The following is a 21,727-nucleotide window of genomic DNA, read 5'->3' on the forward strand; positions in this document are numbered from 1 at the left end:
CTTCAGCTCCAGCTCAGGCTTTCATGTCTACTCCAGCCCCTGCTTCATCCTCAGTTTCTGCTCCGCCCTATCTTGGCCTGTGACACTGGGCAGCAGCTTCAGCTCTGTCCCCTGCTTGGGCTGTGATTTTGGTGCTGGTGCCAAACTGAGCTGCAATTCAGCTTTGTTGAGATATTGGAGTGAAACTTTAGGTCTTGCTTGGCCCCATCTTGGCTTTGAAACTTGACTCCAGCCCAAACATTTGCCACAACTTTGGCTCCAGCCATTGCTCAGGTGGCTACTTTGGCTCTTGCCCCATCTTGGTTTTGTTACTCTTTCTCCAGCCACATCTTCATCCGTGACTTTGGCTCCAGCCATTGCTCAGGACACAAATCTGGCTCCATCCCCATCTTGGGCCACCACTTTGGTTCCAGCCTGGTGTCTGATTGCAGTTTTGGTTCTGGCCCCATATATGACTTCATCTCTGGCCTCACACTGGCTCCTGCTCAGCCTGCAACTCTGCCTCTTGTGCCAAAGGCGGTTACTTTGCCATCAGCTTGATAACAGATCACAGCTCTGTCTCTGGCCTGCCTGGGAGGGTATTGTGGCTCATATTTAGCTGCTACTTGAGCTCCAGCCCCATATCAAGCTGTGACTTCGACTCTGGTCACTTTGCCATCCCCATCTTTGTCTCTGGTTCGATACTGGGTTGCAGCTTTGGCTCTGCCCCCTGCCTGGTTCATGACTTCTGCTCCAGCCCATTTCAGACAGCACCTTTGGCTCCAACCTGTTATCAGGCTGCAGCTTCAGCTCTGACCCTTTCTGGACAGTGATTTCAGCCCTGTTCCATATTCAGGCCACTGGCAGATGTTTTTGAGCCACATCTTAAGCTTCTGTTGGGTATCAGGCCACATCTTTGGCTCTGGCCCAGTACTCTATATCAGGGCAGCAACTCTGGTGCCTGCTCCTGCTGCTATTTGGGTCAAGGCATCACCTCCAGTCCCATCTTGGGCTGCTACTTTGGACCCATTTTGAGCCACAAGTTTGTCTGTAGCCCCATATCAAGCTGTGATTTCAACTCCAACCTCATCTGAGCTTCAAAATCAGCAGCGGCATCATTTGTGCTGCACCTTTGTCTCTGTCCCACTCCCAGGCCATGTCTTTGGCTCTAGCCCCTATTTAGGTTCATCCCTTGCCACATCTTGGGTTGTTACTTTGTGTGTGGCTGAAATCTTGGGCCATGGCTTCAGGCCTGGCTCCATCTCTAGATCTGACTTCAGTTCCATTCCAATTTCAGGTCACAATTTTAGTTCCAGACCCATCTCAGGCCTCTGGCTCAGATCTGGGTCACTACTTCAGCTCCAGTGGCTGTTCAGTCTGTGACTTTGGCACTTGCCCTGTGTTGGTCTGTGGCTTCATCTCCAGTGGCATACCTGGTCATGATTTTGGCCCAGTATTGGGCTGTGACTTCAGCTCCTGCCCAGTCTTAGGCCACTACTTGCCTTTGACTCACACTTGGCTCCAGTTCATGCTCAGGCAGCTAACACAGCTCTGGCTGCTATTTGGGCAGTGCTGCAGGCTCTGGCCACACCTCTGACGATGGCTTTGATTCCAGACCATCTTGGGTTATAACTTTGGTTCTGGCAATACCTCAGGCAGTGACTGCTGCTCTGGCCTGATACTGGACCCATTTTTGCTCCAGTCCCTGCTTGAGCCATTACTTTGACTCTGGCCCTATCTTTAGCTGCGATTTTAGCTCTGGATATTGTTCGGACTGCAATTTTGGCTCTGGCCCCATCTTGGGATGTGATCTCAGATCTAGACCCTCCTCACATCGTGACATCTACTCCATTCCCGTCTTTGGGCCCCAGTTTTGGTGATGATTCCTTTTCTGATAACACAGCATGTACCATGGACTCAGCTGGGACTGTGTCTTTGGTTCTGGCCCAGCTATGGGCCCTGCTGTTGGCTCCAACCAAAACAGACACACTAAAACACACTCAGTGATGTCCCAGTTTCAGGCTGCAATTTCAGGTCTAGGCCCATCTCGGGTTTAACTTCTGCCCCATCCCCATCTGGGGCTGCAACTTCACTTCTGGTGCCATCTTGGGGATCCTACTTTGGCTGCAGTCCTCTGCACAAGAGGCTGCTGCAGCTCTGGCCCCTACTCTGGGAAGTGACATTGGCTCCAGTTCCATCTTGAGCCCTGACTTTTTCTCTTGCCTGACACTGGGTTATCACTTAGGCTGATATTGGGCTGTGACTTCAGCTACAGGCCCAGCTTATACTCTCATGACCACTCTGACTCCTGCTTGGTCCTTGGCTTCTGCACTGGTGCAGTCTTGGGCTATGACTTTAGGTCTTGCTCAACATCTTTGGCTCCGGCCCATGCTTGGGCTGCAGCTTTGGCACTGGCATCAAATCAAACCTCAACTTTGTCAAGATGCTGGGATGAGGCTTCAGCTCCTGCCCCATCTTGGGCACTGGTTTTAGCTGTGGCCCCACCTCAGGTTGCTATTTGGGCTCTAGTGCCTTCTTCAGCTGTGCTTTCAGCTCCAAACAGTGCTTGGCCCGAAACTTTGGCTCCTGCACCTGACTGGGTCATAACTGTGGCTTGGGTCATTATTTGGGCATTATTTGTCCTCCAGCCCCATCTCAGGCTCTTAATTTATCTCCAGGCAGACTTTGCCTCTAGCTCTTGCTCAGGCTGCTACATCAGCTCTGGCATCACCTCAGGCCATGACTTTGGATTGAACTCCTGCTTGAGCAGTGTCCCTGACTGGGTCCTTAGACACACTTTGTCTTCAGCCCCATCTTGGGCCATTGCTTCTGCTCTGGCTCTTTTTCTGGCTGCTACTTCAGCTCTGACTCCAGGATGCTGGGCTGCCAGGGGAAGAAGGCCTCTGCTATCATTAACTGGATGGTCCTGTGGGCAACGTAATGTGCTCCTGGGGTTTCCCCCTCACCAAGCACTTTGTGCTCTGCTGCGCACTCTTGCTTCTATCACTTGTTAGCTGCCTCAGTGACAGCTCTGGGTGCTCTGGTCAAACTCTGCTTTCCCAAGCCATGGCATCTGTTCCCTCTGTGCTGCCAGAGGCACTCACTGATACTGCAGCCCCTAGAGGGACACTGCTGCCACATACAACTGTGCCAACTTGTTGGCTTGGGCACCAGTAAGAGGAGACCCTGTACTGTCCTCAGCACACCCTTGCTTGGTGCAAATGCCCAGCCTGTGAGCCCAGTCTGGGCGCACTGCCCCTCCAAAGGGGCACCAGCTTCCAGCCACAGGGGCCCATACTACATTTTACTGTCAGTAACAAGAACTGCACCCTTGTACTGTGGTAAGAGCTACGGAAATAAAATTATAAGGAAGATACAAGGATGAAACTCAACCTTAAGGTTAAGGCTGCACCTGGGTACATGCCAGGCACCCATCATTCATGCCATGGGTGGCCCAGGAACACCCCAGCTGGTCTCTGCACTGATGAGGCAGTGTGTTGATTGCACATGAGGCCGCCCTGCCCTTAGGTTACCAACACAACCAAGTATTCAACTAATTGTCACAAAAAGCTCTGTAGGTCCTGTTTTCAGAGCCTTTCATTCCCCTCCTTGTGTAGGTTGATCCACGTAATTGTGTGCTGCCTCCTGACATGCTGGGTGGAGGATGCAGCTCTCCCTGAAATTCCAGGTTGCTCATGCTGCAAAACTGACCAGACAGTACACAGCAATGATAGGCAGGTGCCTCATCTAGGGGCAGAAATGGTCACATAAGATAATCTACTGCACCTAGAGAAAGCAGATCTTCTGATGAATCATGTAAGCACTGGAGCAGTCACAGGCCAGCTGGACACAAGGAAGAGCAAGAAGATAAGAGGTACCAAAAGGGCGTGTAAAGAACAAGTTCTAACATGGCTGGGGGGTACAGACCCACCCTAGGACACCAAAGTGTCCCTGTGAAACCCTGCCATGTGCAAAGGGGAGATGGATCCTATGAGTTGCACAGAGATTCCCACATATGGCTCCAGAGCAAGAGTATGATCATGCAAATACTACTGGGGCAGACTTCAAGCTCTGCAGAGTGCTGTGGGACACAGGCAACACTGCCCACAAAAATGGAACACCAGAACAAATGCCCACATCAGAAGAACGTGTACAGAAGGATGTGTAAGAAGCACACTAAACAGAAACGAAGAAAAGCATCTATTGACTCCAGTCCTACAATAGTGCTCATCTCAGCAGCACGCAAGTTAACAGATTATTATTTTTTTAATATTTATCAGAAACATGGCACTTTACATCTTCAGGGCACCGAATTTACAATGATTATTCCTCACAATGTCCCTGTAAGTTAGGCATTACATTGCAGTTACTATTTGACATGTGGAAAAGAGGCACAGTCCTGCACAATTAAGTTAATGAAGTTCAACTCACTAAAACACAGGGAGGCCCTCTGTGACTTGACTGAAAATGTGAGAGTGGGGCAGTGCTGATATTTGATCAGCTATAATTATTTTACTGTAGTAATTTACAAAGTGCAGCTTTCAGCTCTGTTGCTTCTCTCCATACTCCCCTGCAAAAACTCCACCTTTGTTAAACAAGATACACCAGAAGAGACTGGCTAAAACATGAGACCTGTAATAGGAAAAACATCCTTTAGACTGCATTTGAATAAAGCCAAGAGAGCAGTCTGCCTGCCCAGTCAAATAGAACAGTTCCAACTTTAGTCCTTTATGACATCTCTGAGACAGCATTTCAGCCTTCAGCTATGAGTATTTGTTTGACCTAAGGAAATCTAGAAGGAAAGAAAGTTTGGTAGACTGTCTCAGAAATTATGCTTGTTTTAGTTGAATTGTTCTACCGAAGCCTGACGGACGCCTGAATAGGAGGAAGAACTTTTGAGTTTAACTCTTAATTTTGTATGTATTTAAAAATCCACTTAATGTACACATTTCTCAAGTAAACGTCTCATTCAGGGTTTTGGTTTGCTTTTTTTTTTCTCCAAAAAAAGAAATAGAACAGTTTTGTAAACTTTCACGTGATAAAAAAATAACCTAATTTTTAATAGACAATTCTTAATATCATTTAATAATTTTCTACTGTAAATCAACTTTAGGAAACAAAGTGTACTTGACAGTATGGCTACTGCGATTAATTCATCCTCTCAGAGCTTTCAGTTGAGATTTCTGAAAAGATACACCATCCACGAAAGACTCATAGTCTCAGCCTCCAGAGGATCACAGCTCAGCTCAAGTCAATGCAGTCACTATAATTCATTCAGGCCAAGTAGCTAATCCATTGATTCCCCTTCATGTGCAGTACCAGTGATAATGGTCTGTCATCAAGTTGAGAGATGATCATGACTGAAGAGGCCTGGGTCCACATACTCTGAAAACCAAAATATGTTGCCTTTCCCAGTGGAGAGAGAAATCTTCCTTCTAATTTACGGAAGATTCAATCTAATGGTGTAATGGCTGTGCACTATGATGGAAGAATAAAGTAGAGGGTTTTGGAAGAAACTATCTTTAAGGGGTATGGGGAGGAGGGTGTGTGTGGTGGAGATAGAAAAAAGAGAAGACAGAGTAGCCATTAACACTACTACCAATGGACATACAAACTTCTAATCCAAGATGCACTTTTTCATCTGCGAGTTGAAATCTCATTACGACCTCTCCCCTCAGGGAACTTTAAGCTCGGTGAATATCCAGAAATTGTAAATCCACAAAGCAGCTGTAGTCTCGGAAGGGGAGAAGAGGAAAAACCAAAACAAAAAACACCTCGGAAGTGCACTTCATATATCCTGTCTCACAAAGGGTTAAAGTGCTAAGTCTGATATAGCCAAAAATTAAGCATTTCTCCTACTCCTTTATTTTTTTAAATGAAACTTTATCTTTGGTTTCTTGTATCTTCTCCGTAATCTTATCCTTTGTTTCCTCCATCTTCCCTGTAATCTTATCTTTTGTTTCCCCCATCTTCTCCGTAATCTTTCCTTTTGTTTCCTCCATCTTCTCTGTAATCTTATCCTTTGTTTCCTCCATCCTATCTTGTATATATTCCTTTACTGGTGGTGGTGTGGACATGTAGCCATGCTTACGTAGATACTTAACAGTGATGGATGTTCCTCCCAAAGTCACAGTGTATCTGGCAGGAGTTGCAATCTTCAAGAAAACAAAGAGGACACCATATAAGTAAAACAGGACAATACTATCTAGCAATAGGTATTTTTGAGAATGTATTTTGGCCAGCATCAGACACTAAAAAGTTCTTCTATTTATAAGGAAATAGGCCAATTTACAGTGCATTCCCCCAGAAATACCTATTTTTTGACAAAGCCAGCACAGGTATTAGATTTTCATAAAACAACAAAACCCCCAAACCTGAAATCCTTTCTGTGCACCTGGTGGGACATGCATTAGGCATCTCAGAACACAATCCAGAACAGACTGCATATAAACACCCAGCCACATAAGCAAAAATAAATACTGACATGAAGATATGCTTTAAATTCTAAAATTCACAAGAGTATAGGCATCTTTCAGCCCAAAACTAGGACTTACATGTAGAAAACTAGAGCTCTAAAGGAGACCTTAAAAGGTCCACTAACCCAAGGTGCTACAAACCAGGTTTGTTACTCCAGACAGACTAACCTGCTCTTTCAGAACTTCAAAGAAAAGCCTACACAATTTTCAATTCTCGTGCCTTCCACATCTTACAGATTTCTTCCAACACTGCCAGATCTCCCAGCTAAAATAAAATCTTTATATTTAACCACATTTATTTATTGGTTTCCTCTAGGCACAGGAATAACTGGCAAGAGTAGTGCTTTCACTTTTTCTGGTTTTCTTTTCTTTTTGAAAATGACTCCTTTAAATACCAGTTGAGAAGTTTCCAAATGTGATGTTTTGATGAGTGGCATTTGAAGGAAATAAAGTATTTTGGTTTTGCATGGTCTGACATGTTTCGCTAACAGACTGTGCACAACAGAGACCCAAACCTGAATGTAACTGATTCCAACGGGCAACTGAAGTACTTGACAATGGTGGAGAGCTAAGGTAGGAAGACAAACTAGTGAATCCTCTAGGATAAAAATAACTGCACTTTCATCTGGAAATCGTAAGGTGTTTAGGGTTTACCTCTTTATCCATGTTAATTACATCAGGGACAGAGAGGAATAACTTGATTGTAATTAAAATCTCTGAGGGCAGAGAATAATTCTGCAGCAAACAAGTTATTTTAGAAATACAGATAAACTCCTTAAAGAGATAGAGCCTCTATAAACAGGGGAAGTTCAGATTAGATATAAGGAAGAAGTTCTTTACTGTGAGGGTGCTGAGGCACTAAAACAGGTTGCTCAAAGAAGTGGTGAAGGCACCATCCCTGGCAGTGTTCAAGGCCAGGCTGGATGGAGTCTTAGGTGACATGGTTTAGTGGGAGGTGTCCCTGGCCATGGCAAGGGGGCTGGAACTACATGATCTTAAGGTCCTTTCCAACCCTAACTACTCTATGATTCTACAAACTTGCATGTGACTATTTTTACTACAAAATGAATGCTCAAGTATGTGTAATTATCAAAGACAGAAAACACTAGTAATTCCTTCTGCTGTAAACAAGTAAACCCTGTTTAGTTCACCAGGCAAGATTTAGAGCTTATTTACAAATTGTAATTATACTTACTTTATACAATGCATATGCGGTTAGTGCATTTCCACTCTGGGAATTTTTCAGGATGTTCACCACGGTGTCTGGTAAGCCAATCAACTCTAGGAACGGAACAATGTTCACGCCTCTATAAAAGAGGAAAAATTGGCAACCTAAATTGGAATTTGAAACCTAAGCAGTGATTTATACTACTATTTCCATTATTTATTATACCAACTTTGCAATTTGATATTGTTTCAGCTGAGCAATGTACTTACAGGATTTATATTTCTGTACATATAGGCAAATTAAAATTCTTTTCAGCATTCCTAGATGTGACCCATTTATATTATCCCTGTTGGCCTCAGTAACTACTAACTTACCTGTGTCCCAGTTTATTGTGTTTGGAGGTAAGTAGATATTATGGTGGTAAGACTCAGGCTCCAGTTGTGCAGGTTCTACTTCATGTTCTGTTTTGCCTAAAATTAACTTTTTGTTTTCTTTTTAAAATTTCAGACTAGTCTGAAGCATGCCCAGAAGCACAGAATCCATACTCCAGTGTCCACTATTCACTTTCAAATATACCAAACAAATTGAATGTGGCAAAAGAAGAGGAAGTGACATGTTATATGGACAAGACTTCAGGGGTTTTGTGCCCAGTTGTTCTACCTTGTCAAGACGGGTGGAGGGAGCTCCTATCACAATTTCTTTCAGATTGAAAACCAGGGAAGCGAACATCAGCACTAAATAAAAAAACCCCAGACAGCTCATCTTTACATTACAGTAGAAAGCTACTGCAGAATGCATTTATAGAAGACCTAACTTTCCAATATTTAGAGATGTAGTATTTATTATTAGTATATCTTTACCCACTGGTACTAATATTTTAAGCATTCTTCTGCATGTGTGTACTTTAACATTAGGAACAACAGCAGACAGTAAATTACTAAAAGCTACAATCTGAAAGCCTATCCCCAGAACAGAAAATGGAGACAGTAAGATCTGAAAGACAGCATTAACTGTGTTATTTCATAAACCACCACTGTTTGGTCTCATACCATGAGCAGGCATTCTGAACGTTATTTTTCCACTTCAAGAGGGTGCTGCTCCTGTGGCATGACAAACTGAGGCTTTGTTATAATTACTTTCCAGCTAAATATTCCAGTTGTTTTGATCCATCAAATACTTATTTTAGCCACTAACTCCATTGTTTCAAGAAAGCAATTTTCACTCAGTTTGAAATGCCTGGATGTAAGCATCAACCTGAATTCTTCCAAACCAAAATATTTTTATAGCTCAAGACCTTTATTCCTCGGACACGAGCTAAATTTAGAATGACATTTGGATCTATAGCTCCCAGAAAGGGCAATTATGCCAGCTGGTTAGAGTAACTAAAACAAACACTTGTGTGGTAAGGCATTCTGATGTCTAAGCCCCATCTTTACCACCACAAACTACCATTGTTTCATGCTTTCTATTATTAAATATACAACACTAGCAATCCAGAGATAAACATTTACTGATATTTAGCAAACCATTTGCAGATAGATAAACCCTATTTCATCTGACTAGCAGCTCATATCTGATATAGGTTTTTTTTTTTCCCCAATACACCACATTTTCCAGAACAGTATCTGGCATATAATATAGCTGAAAAAAAACTAAAGCTAGAATAGTTAATTCCTATTTTTTCTTTTAGCCACACAAATATTTAACTTTCAATTAACAAGTCTGGCCTACAGTAGCAATTTTTCAGTGTAAGGCAGGAAAGACAAGAAACAGAAGTAAAAGGGAAAAGATACACATGGCTTGTGAGGAGCTCAGAGTGAGGTGAACAACATGGAAGCCCAATGATGAGACAGGATTGAGGATGAAGGGGGAAAGGCAGCAATGAAACGACCCTCAAGTCCAACAACAAAAAAAAGAATAGGTCTATAATGATCTCACCTAGCATTATGAAATCAGGATTGGAAATCCCTATCTTTACCTTGTGAGAGTTTACTAATAATTTCAATGCTGTTTGCATCCATGCATCTTCTGGGGAGAAGATAATTCTTTCAAATGTTACCAACATACTTAGCACACAGCAATAACTGCATGATAATGGTGTGTACATGACACTCATGAATCCTGTATACTTCTGACATTAATTTTATGCTTCAAATAAAAATGTACCCTCATTTCTCTATTATGTATAGATTCACTTTTTAACATAATAATAATTTATATTTCCCTTCACTTGCAAAAGTCAGTCTCAATTCAACAGCAATACTGGGCACTGCGACAAAATATCAACTTACTGCATGGCTGCATAGTAGAAGGATCCAAACCACACAGTGGAAGTCACAAGATGCACTGGAATCATGACTTTTCCATACTGTTTAAAAGTTTTCTTAAATCTCTGAACAAGACTAATTGATTTGTCTTGTAATGGATCAGGTTCTGAAGAATCGGATTCTATAGGGCTCTGCTTGGGTGTAACAGTGGCTGAAGTCACATGATTTCTCTCTTCTAGTACTTTGTGAGGACTGTTTGCTGGCTGTGATGAAGAAGCACTTTTATTTGAGGCAAAGCATGCTGCACCTGCATGAAGACATCGTTTAGGAGGGTCCAGTGCCAAAATCACTTTGCATCCAATATTAGACAACACTGATTGTCCTTTTAAGCACTGAAAGATACCAATGCGAGGAAGAACCAAGCATGTCCCATGTGCCAGCTGAGCCGCAGTGTGGAACAGATTCCGCTGCATTTTGCTGAACTGTGGCTGAGGTTTCTGTAGAGGGGAAACAAGGAAAAAAAAAAAGTAAACAAATTGCATTTCAATAATCTATTTCCTCCAACGCCACTCAAAACTCTCAGATTTTACATTGCTTTCTATTCTTCTGCTCTAAAAGGTGTGCACTATCTGCTTTTTCAGAAATTGTTACCTGTATTAATCAGATAATTTTAAAACACTCTTCTTTAGCACTCTGAACTAAAATGGCCCCTTCACTTAACACACTCTGCTCCTCACAGCTAAAATGCTTGTTCTACTCTCTAAAAAACATTTTTGGATGTCTAGGGCTATCTACTGCTTTTATCTGATAATGTAACACAGTTATTGAAAAGTTACCCTTGAAAATGCACTTCTAGTAGCAACTAAGAGTTTGAGCGTAAGTGAATGTAGTATGAACAACCTGATGTACAATTAATTAATTTTCAGTGTCAATATTTTTAGTTTTGATGTAACCTTTCATGTTCTATACTCTATACATTCTTTTGAACAGAGTTCACAGTAAAAAAAAAAAATAATAAGAATCAATCAATAACCTTAACAGTAACAAACCTATCCATAACAGCCTGCCCATACACATCTGTTAAGAAGGGGGATGGTACTGTTGACTATCATGTATTAACAACAGCAAAATGAACTACAGTTTACAAAATATTACAATGCAAAGAATATTTTAAAACTGTGGATAACCCAGTTAACTTTATGATTTTGAATACTTAACGGGTATTCCTGAAAGTTCAAATGAACCACTGAGAGATACCCCACAAGAGAGGAATTTTGTTTGACATGTACAGACATCAAGCCATCACACGTTCCCCCCAAAATGCATGCTTCAAACTAGTGAATTATATGCTTTCTCCTTTCCTTTTTACAATGACTGCAAATTATAGAACTAATTTTCTTTCCCTCCAAAAAAAGTTAAGACTCATTGATTTCATGTAACAAATGCCAGTTAAATCAGTTATATTACAACTTTTCAATCTTCCTGATGCCTTTACTTTAATTACCATACCAATTTTTGATCCAAACTAGAAATCATTCAAATTTAATTGAAATTCCACTGTCATTTTCATCTGCTTCCCTTCACATATAGCCTCTATTTAGATCAGGTGTTTTGACAGTGAATTTGTCTAGGCTGCTGATACTTCATAACATAGGCAGGAGTTAAAGAAAAATAATTAAGCCATACATACCCTTTATTACTTTCCAGATATGAACAAGAGAAATACAGTAAGGCTTCTATCTTCAAAAAGTTGCAACTTTTCCACTAGTTCTCCACTTCTCAAATAGATGTTTTGAATATATGGATGTCTCTGCTAAAGTAGAAAAAAGGCATGTTTAGAGAAATGGCAATAAAAGCACACTAGTATTAAGAAGCTATTTGGTGAGCCTGAAACCTTGCTTACTGAAGAAACTGTTGGTATAAATTCCCCTTCAAATACTGACACACTAATGGGAGGTTTTTTTTTTCCTGTGTAACTTAGAAGTTCCTCAACTCTGAATTACTGTTTCCTTCCAAGAGAAAATTCATCTGTTAGATCATTCCTGCCTGTATGTTTTCTAGGTATTTTCATGCTATTGTTGTGCTTGTATTAATTGCAATTACTAAAATTACAATGTTTGATGTGAGGAATGGTTTCAAACTCCCCAGGAACCTCAATGGCGCACGTGAAACATAGACATTCACTTTTGTTACACTCATACCAACAGGAGGTATTGCATCATCGGGGGGAAAAAAGGAACACTTGTCTTTTGTGAACAAGCAGTTACTGGGTTCTGTTGAGTCATGAACTCACTGGGAGCATAGGAGTACTGCTGCTTATAGAACAGTAAATCAGGTACAGGTACTGCCTCTCAATGAGTCAGTCTTCTGTAGGAATTCATTGGAAGCAACAACTGCATGTGGTACCTCTAGTTTTACAAGCAGCAGACATTCTTGCTGACTTCTCAGATCTAAATGCTTCCCCAAACAAAAAGCAGTGAAAACGCTCTGCAAAGCTCAAGTGTTAAGACGGCATTCTGTCACAGACCAACTACATTACTGATTTATAGAAATCATAACAACAAACTGGAAGAAGACAACTATATTGCTTCCACTTAAGCTCCTTTCCTGAGGGATAACACTCTCCACAGAGGACTATTTTCCCCTCTCACCAATAGTACACAACACTGAACATCAGACCCTAAGTAGATTTTCGTAATATCCAGCCAGTAGACTTGGCAAAGGTAACTATCCATCTATAAGAATCCAGAGCTCTTGAGTCAGACTTCTACCATTCATCTACTTTCAGTGGATGGTACCCTACTGAAAAACCTGTTCCAAATGAGCTTTTAAAATTGCCACCATACAGCATGGGGGAAACCATGCTAGCACTCTGATTTTGGTTCATCAATGTTATTAACAGAACTCTGCATTCTGACAGCCTTGGAAGGAGCTCATTCTTCTGTACAGAAGCAAGAAACTAAGTATTTCTGAATTTTCTCATTTTTATGTAGCACATATAGCACCATTTCTCAGAACAGCATTGCTAGTTTTTGCTGTCCAGCACCTACCTGATGGCACAAAAGTAGTACCATACCACACCTCTGATACACTGCAATTGCTGCAGAACATTGGGGCATGAAATGGCACCTGGGGCAGGTGAGAATTCATCTTTATGCAAACAAGCATTGGGTCACTACTATGTTTAACACTTATCAGCCCACAGCTAACATAGTTGTAATTAATAAATTAGTTTAAAGGCCTCTGCTCCCTTTAAAGATGAGAACTACCAAGGCCACTGACAATACTTGCCATGAGACTTTTCCCTCCCCCCACTATATCCTCAGATGGACTTGGAGCTCATTAACTAAAGGATATTTTCTCCATGATGCAGGACCTGGCTGGTCAAAGGGAAGGTTCCCTAACCACCTAGGGTAAGAGCATCAGCCTATGTATAAAGTATAATACTTTTCTTAAAGAAATTACCCTACTCTAAGGAAGTTAACACAGTAAGCTAAATGGTATCCAAAATTCCATCTAGTGACTTATCAAAAGTTGTTTCTTCATTTCAGTGTGTGTATTTTTTTTTGCCCATCCTGTTGCACCATACTGCAAAGACTCAGAAAAAGACAGAAGCTTCAGATAACCAGGTAGAAAAGCAGCCAGTCTGTGGCAGGAGAATTCTGTGAGGGAAGGCAGTAGAGAGGTGGGGAGCAGAAACTGTTTTAAGCATCTTAGGTTTCTAAATTAAATTTCTTTTAGAAGTATCACAAGGAAAAAAAAACCAAAACAACAAAACACTGAGCTGTCAAAGAACAAACATAGATGTTCTCTGCTGTAAGAATCTCATGTGGTGACTGAACAGATGCTAGTATGCCAAACTATGAAATGATACACACACATCTGGGATAAGGTCTCCTCTTCAGTGCTGTCATATTCTGGCCAACTGGTGATATCTCCAGCTGGCTGTAAACTGAGCTAAAGAGATCTTGGCTGTTCAGGGCATAAACCTGGTTGGGATTCTTGGACATCAATTTAGTTCCTGAAGCACCTCTGTCTCATGGCAAGCCCTCAGACTTAAAGGGAGTGCTCTAGTGGCCTCTTATGGAAAAGATCAGCTTCTCATTACTATGCTAGATGTTTTGTTTAGCAAACTCTTGTACTTCCATTACAATTCACTTTGACATAGGCCTGATGTACTGCAGGAGTACTTGATCTCTTGAATTTGCTAAACCTTTGCCTTCCAGTGATTACTAGGAAGTAGAGATTAGACATGCTTTTGTTCCTGGGGACACTAAAAGCTCAGAATCTTTTAGTATCAGAGTTGGTCTATGTGACTACCACAAATTCATATGTTTGGATGTGTCTTACAGGAAAAACAAAACAAAGAATCATTGGAAAACACAGAAGTAATAAGCCAGGCCAATATAGGTACAGAGAAGGCTGCTATGGATATTTGCTGCTGGAAAGTGAAATCATGCCAGAGATGCTGCCAATGAAACTTTCATTGGGGTAATTTGTATAAAAATACTTACCCTGTTACAAATAAGGTTTTTTTAGCTAACAGAGAAGTTAAAAGACAAGAATGTGGGTAGATATAACATGGCAAAAGCTTTAGTGTAAGTTCTTTTGTAAAAGAGGTCAAAAAGCATCTGAGGGTGTACTATATGTAGAACACACTGGCGTATTTTCTCAGTTCTACCAGAAACAGTCTGGATACAATACACAAATATGGATGACTTTAAAACATTTTTACTTGTTCTACTACTGTTTAAAAAAAGAACATTAATTATACCACAGGAGAGTTCCCAATGAAAATCCAGGAGCTTTTTTTCACTCCCAAGGGACCTTTCTACAAGAACAGAGAACTGATTAACATTTTTGTAATTTTTAGTGTAAAACCAAGCAAACTTTGAGGCTTCTGGGTCACACATACAGAATTCTGAAAGGCCACAAACCAATTTTTCAGAAATCCTCTCCATCACAGCATGCAGTCACTACCAATGAATGGGAAAATGGCAGCGTACAAACACTTCTTATTCTTTGTTTTAGTATTTTTAGAGTGTATGAATAAGTATTTTATATTTTGGCTTTTATTGTTATAGCAGTGCCCCTAATACAATCTCTAAACTAAGAAACCTGGTTATAACTTGAAGCTTTGGCATCACTAGCTATCTAATCTTGTTTACTATTTAGAACTAAAACCACAACACCACATTTTAAGTTAAAGGGAAAAATGCAAAGTAAGTAAACTCGTTTACCAAAATACCCTAAAATATTAGTCCTATCCCACCTCCACCACTTCTAATCTCTAATATCTTCACTCAGTAAACACTATGCTATAACTTTAAAATTGATTATATTACTACATCTCAATACTGACGTAAGCGGATTCAAGCCAACAACTTGTTTAGCCTTACTTTATCTAAAATACTCTTGTTCTTACTAAAATAAATTCAGTGAAGTCAACAAAGTAGAACAAACCTTGATATGGTCTTTACACACACAGCAATCTTTAGATATGGAACTACTAGAAAGCACAAGAGAAAGTAGCCTTAGGAAGAATAAAAGTTCTTGTAGACATTTATGGAATCTGAACATTGGATCCAGAAGGCACAGCAGGAGAACCTAATGCAATGCCTGTGTGTTGAGTTACAGATCTGGAAGGCTAAACAGGAGGCTTAACAGCTGATCTGCACCCAGTCAACATGACAGTATCCCCATTTACTTCCATATAGGAATGCATTAGATTTTAAGCACACAGCTAAATGTTATTTAAAGTGTGAATGGACTCTCCAATTCTTCTAAAAGAAAACATCACAAACATTTATGGCACTTTTTGCTCTTCAGAACTATATTTTTAATAACCAGTGCTACTCCATCTTTCAACTATTTTCCTGCTTTGCCCTGGAGGTGTACTGGGTTTCTTCATTCAGAAGTTTCATTCTGCCCTCTACTGAACTTTTATGTAAGTACACCTCTTTTATTACAAAAGGTCTCTGCTCTCCACAGTTTTCCTTTCAGCAAGTGTAAATTTGCTGGATCATGTTCTATGTTGGCCCAGAGCCCTCCAAAACAATAGGCACATGTCAAGGGAAGGAGAAGGAAAAAAAACCCTTGCCTTTTAAAGTGCTTTCTGATTTGATTTTTTTCTGTCTGTTTTCCCCCCTAATGATACATCTGCAATAAGCAAGTTAGAGAAGTTATGCTTTTACACGTTAACTAAGCTTAAAAATAGGCATATACATCTATGCTAAAAAGATTTTTTTTTTTTTAAAAAAGCCCTTCATTAGTTCAAAACCAGGATTGTACTTCTCTGCTTATTATTTTGCCTTTCTGCATATTACCTTTCACTTTAGGCTAATGATAAAATAAGATCTAATTCTCTCTTCTTTTTATTCTACTCATATGTAATAACTTTCCCAAGCAACTCCTAATAGCCTCTTGTCTCCCAACATACCCTTAGTTCATTCCACTCAAAACACTTGTGTTTTTCTGTCAGAGGATAATTAACACGGAGGAGTGTGTGTGGTGGGGTGTGGGTTTACAAAGCAGTGTGAAGTTTCTACTAAATGACTAAAAGGGGTTGTGAAAGGTTGTTCACATAAGGAAGCCTCATGTCAGCAGTTTCCTGCATGTGGCTTTGAATTCTTTCAGGAGAGCAAAAAAAGAAAAAAAAACACAAAACCAACCAAACCCACAACTGCACTGGTGAGGGGTCAGATGCTAAAACACAAACACACAAACTCACAGACCGCTTTTCTACACCTCACTGAAACACTGTTTAAAAATCTCTTTGGCTCTCCCCTCTCCATGGTTCACTGAACTTTGTCAGACCCCTCATCTCTTAACTTTCGCTGAGCATCTCAAGAGTTCTGACTACATTATAAGACATGCTAGAAGGCATTATAAACATAACTATTAGTTACACCTTGAGGATTAAGATAATCTCTTTTATGAAGTTCTGCTACCTTTCTTTAGAGTTCAGAGCTCCTGCGCACATCTCTCTTCACTAGAAGAGCTATCAATAACAGTCAAAAGATTGAAGTCAAAACTGAACTCCACCTTGCTCAAGAATTTCTGCTATTCTTACTTTGGATTCTAGTAGCCAAGCTCTTTTCTTAATTCATAATCTTTCTGCTCACCCAGGACTTTGCTGCCATATACAATTTAGATTATAGTATTTAAGCAGCTCTTGGAGTTACAATCAAATATTTATACCTGAAAAGTCTAATGAAACAACTGGAGATACTCTGCATTTATTAAGGATATGCTTAAACTCAGATCTTCACATCAACTTTGTACGGCTTCTTGCCTCATCTTCTATTGTGACTACCAAAATGGTTTCTTTTCTAGCCATGATAAATGTCATTTTTGTCACCTTGGATCTTTGCAGGCCTTGTGTCCGTGTCCTGTGTCTCTTCCCTCCATAACCCAACCGTGATCAGCAGTATGGGCTGTAATAATATTTTAAATGCCAATTATACTATGTAACAATTTTACAAAGCACTTAAAACAACAATCCTCAATAAGTAGTAAGTCTTTACCCTAACAAATACACCCAAAGTTCTTCTAAGACTTTCAAAACACATCTTCAAAGAAAAGCTCTGAAGCCTGCCAATTAGAAACAAAGTAGGAGTAAGTGTAAACCAGCCCCTTCCCCTCCTTTCTCCCTCCCTGCTTCAGTAAGAACAGAATTCACATTCTGGAAGCATTAGGTTCAAGATTTCTTTCTTTTATTCTCTCAACACATTTATTTCACATTTCTAAGCTGAAAAGCTGTCATTTTTCCCAGCAAAAAATACAGAACATTCATCTCCTAGCAGAATTACTGTTGGCAGACGTTCATTTCCAATATAAATCTTTTCTAAATATTCAAAGTAAGTGTTGAATTCTCTGTTGTGAGTTCAAACTTGCGCATATGGGAAAATATGTGTAGTATCAATCAGAGTATCTTGAAAAATTATGTGTGAAGGTGCTGATCATAACATTTACAGAACACACACATGCTAAAAACCACACTCTTCATCTAATTTTTAGTAAATGCTATTCCCCATGTTCTCTACAAATGAGTATGAACAGTTCCTATGAAAGTGGTATTATTTTTATTAAGGTCTTGATACCGGAGCAGATAAACTTTCTAGCTCACTATTAAATTTAATGCCTTTCATGGCATCTATTGCCTAGTGAACACAACTGCTAATGTTGCTAGCCATGGAAGCAACAAATGATGCCACCTACAAGTGTCCAAAATAGCATCACTCACAGAGCTGTCTTTACACCAGAAGGAACTCTGACGGGACTTCAGTAATAGGACCCTAATAATGCTTCCACTCAGAATGTAAAGTAGCAGATTTACTACATTGCTGTGTTCAGACTCAGAAAGGAACCCTGTGACTGCACACTGCATTATATGAGATGTGAATAACAAAGCCCAAGGCTTGGGTTTCAGCACAGAAACATCACTCCATCAGAAAGTCCTACACTAAGATGCCATTCAATTTTAACATCAGCAAAACCAGCTTTTGAATCTACAAAAATTTAAGAGCAAGTAGTTAAGTGACTGGCATATGTTGGGGCTAAGCACTACTGTTACAGGTAAAAGATGTAGCCTGGAGAACTCATAGAAGCCTTCCAGTACCTGAAGGGAGGCTATAAGGATGCTGGGGAGGGATTCTTCATTAGGGACTACAGTGACAGGACAAGGGGTAATGGGTTCAGACTTAAACAGGAGAAGTTTGGATTGGCTATAAGGAAGAAGTTCTTTACTGTGAGGGTGGTGAGGCACTGGAATGGGTTGCCCAGGAAAGGTGTGAATGCTCCAACCCTGGCAGTATTCAAGGCCGGGATGGACAGAGCCTTGGGTGACACGGTTTAGTGGCAGGTTTCCCTGCCCATGGCAGGGGGGTTCGAACTAGATGATCTTAAGGTCCTTTCCAACCCTAACTGTTCTATGACTCTGTAAGATAACTGCCCTCACATTCTACTCAACTCTTTGACCAACCACTTTTGGAAGAGGCTTATAGAGCTGCTGTAAAGCCAGTTATGTCCTTAACTGCTTGTTTACCAAGACAGACAAGAAATGGGAGGACTGACATAACTAAGCACACCAATCTGGCCTACTAATATCTGGTTAGACCATTATGTTCCTGACAGACTGAAGTGATACATTCTTAAGCCCAACACAGGTCCTTCATTTTGATACACCTGTACTGTTACCTTCAAGACCAGATGAAGTTAAGAAGCTATCACAATTGACCATAAGGATCTTTTTAACCAAATAACTTTTTACTCTTACTGTTTCTTATAGTGACAGATACACAAAGAATAATCTCTGTTTTCTGAGGTATCATGATCCAAAACTTAAAAATTAAGAGAGTCCTGTAACTTGAACAGTAATCTTTTCTTACTGTTGTTATCACCATACTGCACAATCTGTACGTCTTAAGTCAAAGAATATACTAGAGGTAATTCATAGTCATTAAGAATCCCTGACCCTGAAGTTGATCTAATGTCATGGAACTAGGTAGTTACCTACCAGACTATCAAGGTAAGATCTTTATGATCTATTGTGATGATACCTTACTGTCCAGGAAGACCTCAATCATGTTTTGGGCCGAGACTTCTGTTCCAGTGATTTTACTGCATTCTTAATACTGAAATATTGCTGATGGATGTCGAATTTGCATCAATATCTAACTTTCAAAGAAGTTCAGCTTCAACTATCTGGGTTCACCAGATGGTGTTCATCAACACCAAGAACTATGTTGGATCTTCTTTCTAACCTGCCAAATAACCCATTGCAAGGAGTATTATGGATTCAACTAGCAGTTTTACATTTTAAATATCAGTGCTTTTTCTGCTTTTGCAATTGAATTTACTGTGGCCTTATTTTCAAGGCTAATCAGAACTTCCAACAGATCCAGAAATATGTCAATATGCAAACTGAGGGCTGTTATCAGAGATAAAGGGACACCAAGAACTCAGTCTTGCAAAACCAGTTTCAGTTTCTTGGTGATGCCTGTAAGCATACACAGACAGAACTAGGTCATCTACAGCAGCAGAATTACACCGGTCCCTTTAAAATCCAAAACCAGATCAAATCTTTTCTTAGCAGCTACTACAGTCTGTGAAGTAGATCTGTAGACAGTCATGCAATACAGTATCTTATGTACTCTTTAAACAGCCTGAATTTGCCTACTCAGTTTTTGCCATGTCCAAGCCACCTGACATCCACCTACCCAAATCATCACATGATATTTTTTGTCCTCCTTGGTGGAAGTGCTTCTCAAGCAGCAAGTGCAGCAGTTCAACAATGTTGCCACAGAGACCAGTCATAACCCTTATACCTTAAACAGAAAAAAGATAAAACACCTGCTGTCAGCCTCATAGGAGGGGATGGATGTTGGAATGCATTATCCTGTGTCCATACATTTCCCACACAGAAACAGCTGCAAGTCATACAAGTTAACGACACATTCCAAGTGAAGAAACTGTTACCTATCTGCCTCTAAAGCAGCAAAACTCTGGCAAGTCATTTTATGTTTATACTTGTAGCAGCAATAACATCTTGGGGTTTAGGTAGAACTTTCAGTTCAGGACTAGTTTTGGCAAGGAACTCTAGGTCACTACATGTACTGCCTTCTAAAGTAACACTTTCTGTTTTGGGCCAGCTTATAGAAGGCATTTCAGAACCGTACATAAATTAAGCTGAACACGTAGTTTGTAATACCTGGCATAAAACCATATTTGACTTAACAACTTTAACTAAATTTCTTCCAGAAATATCCTTCCATCATAAAGACTTCCCGGTCTGACTCCCTGGATAACTCTCATAGTTAACTACCAGAAGCAGATTACTAACGAGAACTATAAGTAACTTTGCCAAGAGGGCTGTGTTCTGTTCACAGCCAGCCACTATGCCTCCGATGGATTCAGAGGTCTCTATAACTAGTCCTTATGAAAGATAAGAGAAAAAAAAAGTGCTGAAAGTTCAGGACGAGCAAGTAAACATAGTTTTACTAGTGAACTGGTAAGAGAAGGGAAAAATCAGACTTCTCAATTTTGAGATTCTCCTGCTCCGGGAAACCAGCCTTTTGCTTGTACTTGTTACATGCCACAGTCACGTAACATCCGTGCAAAACATTTTTTACGCAAGAAAACATATGTACAGCCACTTTAAGTAGTCTAAAAAGTCCAGACACGCACAGAACCAGGTGCCTCAGGACAGCAACACCCAAAGGAACACAACCTAACTACAGCCCTTTAACGGTACAACTTGTCAGAGACTCGCGGCAGCCATTTTTCACACCAAACAACACGCCCCCCTTTGCTTGGTAAAGAGCAAGCGGCCGGGGGAAAGGCGCAGAGCTCCGAGCCGACCGTCCCCACCGGCCACGAGCAAGGCAGCCCGATCCCCGCAACTGCAAAACCTGCCCGGCCTGCAGGCACCCGTGGCGGCGGGCCCTGCCGCTCCCCACCGGCTACCGCGGCCACCACCGGCCGCGCTCTGCCCCTTTCCCCCACCGCCGCCCGACTAGGGTATCTCCGGGGGTCGCCGTTCCCCGTCGGCCCCACTGTATGGGTACCTCGTGTCCCAGAGACAGCTCCTGCACCTCACGGGCCCTGCGCCATAAGACACACCGCGCAGCGGGTTCCCCAACGCCCGCGGCGCCCGTCACCACGCCCGGCCCGCGTGCGCGGCAGGGCAACGTGCAGCACGGCCCGTCCCCACCATCACCTTGAGGCCCGGTGGGACCCGCGGCGCAGGCGCACAACTCACCCACCTCTCGCACACCCTTCTGGGGCTCGTAGTCTTGCCCCGCCGTAGTACGAGACCGGATGTGACGGCGCCACGC

General features: G+C 41.3%; 1 protein-coding gene across 4 annotated transcripts; it reads right to left on the reverse strand.

Moving 5' to 3' along the window:
• Positions 1-4,946: 4,946 nt before the first annotated feature.
• FAM210A (family with sequence similarity 210 member A) lies at positions 4,947-21,624 on the reverse strand. Of its 4 annotated transcripts, XM_031052961.2 has the most exons (7): positions 21,458-21,624; positions 20,111-20,218; positions 17,251-17,326; positions 11,581-11,703; positions 9,915-10,387; positions 7,651-7,762; positions 4,947-6,134 (listed from the first exon to the last, which is right to left on the reverse strand). In XM_031052961.2, the coding sequence occupies exons 5-7, from the start codon at positions 10,361-10,363 to the stop codon at positions 5,835-5,837; spliced, it is 861 nt and encodes a 286-aa protein (XP_030908821.1). In that variant the 5' UTR covers positions 10,364-10,387; positions 11,581-11,703; positions 17,251-17,326; positions 20,111-20,218; positions 21,458-21,624; the 3' UTR covers positions 4,947-5,834. The 4 variants fall into 4 exon arrangements, with proteins under 4 accessions (XP_030908821.1, XP_030908822.1, XP_030908819.1 ...); XM_031052962.2 differs by lacking the exon at positions 17,251-17,326 and having other exon boundaries at positions 11,581-11,700; XM_031052959.2 differs by lacking the exon at positions 17,251-17,326.
• Between the last annotated feature and the right edge of the window lie 103 nt (positions 21,625-21,727).

This window comes from Melopsittacus undulatus, chromosome 1 (genome assembly GCF_012275295.1).
Source record: "Melopsittacus undulatus isolate bMelUnd1 chromosome 1, bMelUnd1.mat.Z, whole genome shotgun sequence".
In the NCBI taxonomy this organism is placed as follows: Eukaryota; Metazoa; Chordata; class Aves; order Psittaciformes; family Psittaculidae; genus Melopsittacus; species Melopsittacus undulatus.

Coding starts and splice junctions, on each gene's coding strand:
- FAM210A (XM_031052960.2), bottom strand. CDS start 10,363: ATGCAGCGGAATCTGTTCCACACTGCGGCTCAGCTGGCACATGGGACA. Junction 7,763..9,914: donor TTCTACTATGCAGCCATGCA/GTAAGTTGATAT, acceptor CCTCTTTTATAG/AGGCGTGAACATTGTTCCGT. Junction 6,135..7,650: donor CCGCATATGCATTGTATAAA/GTAAGTATAATT, acceptor GTTTTCTTGAAG/ATTGCAACTCCTGCCAGATA.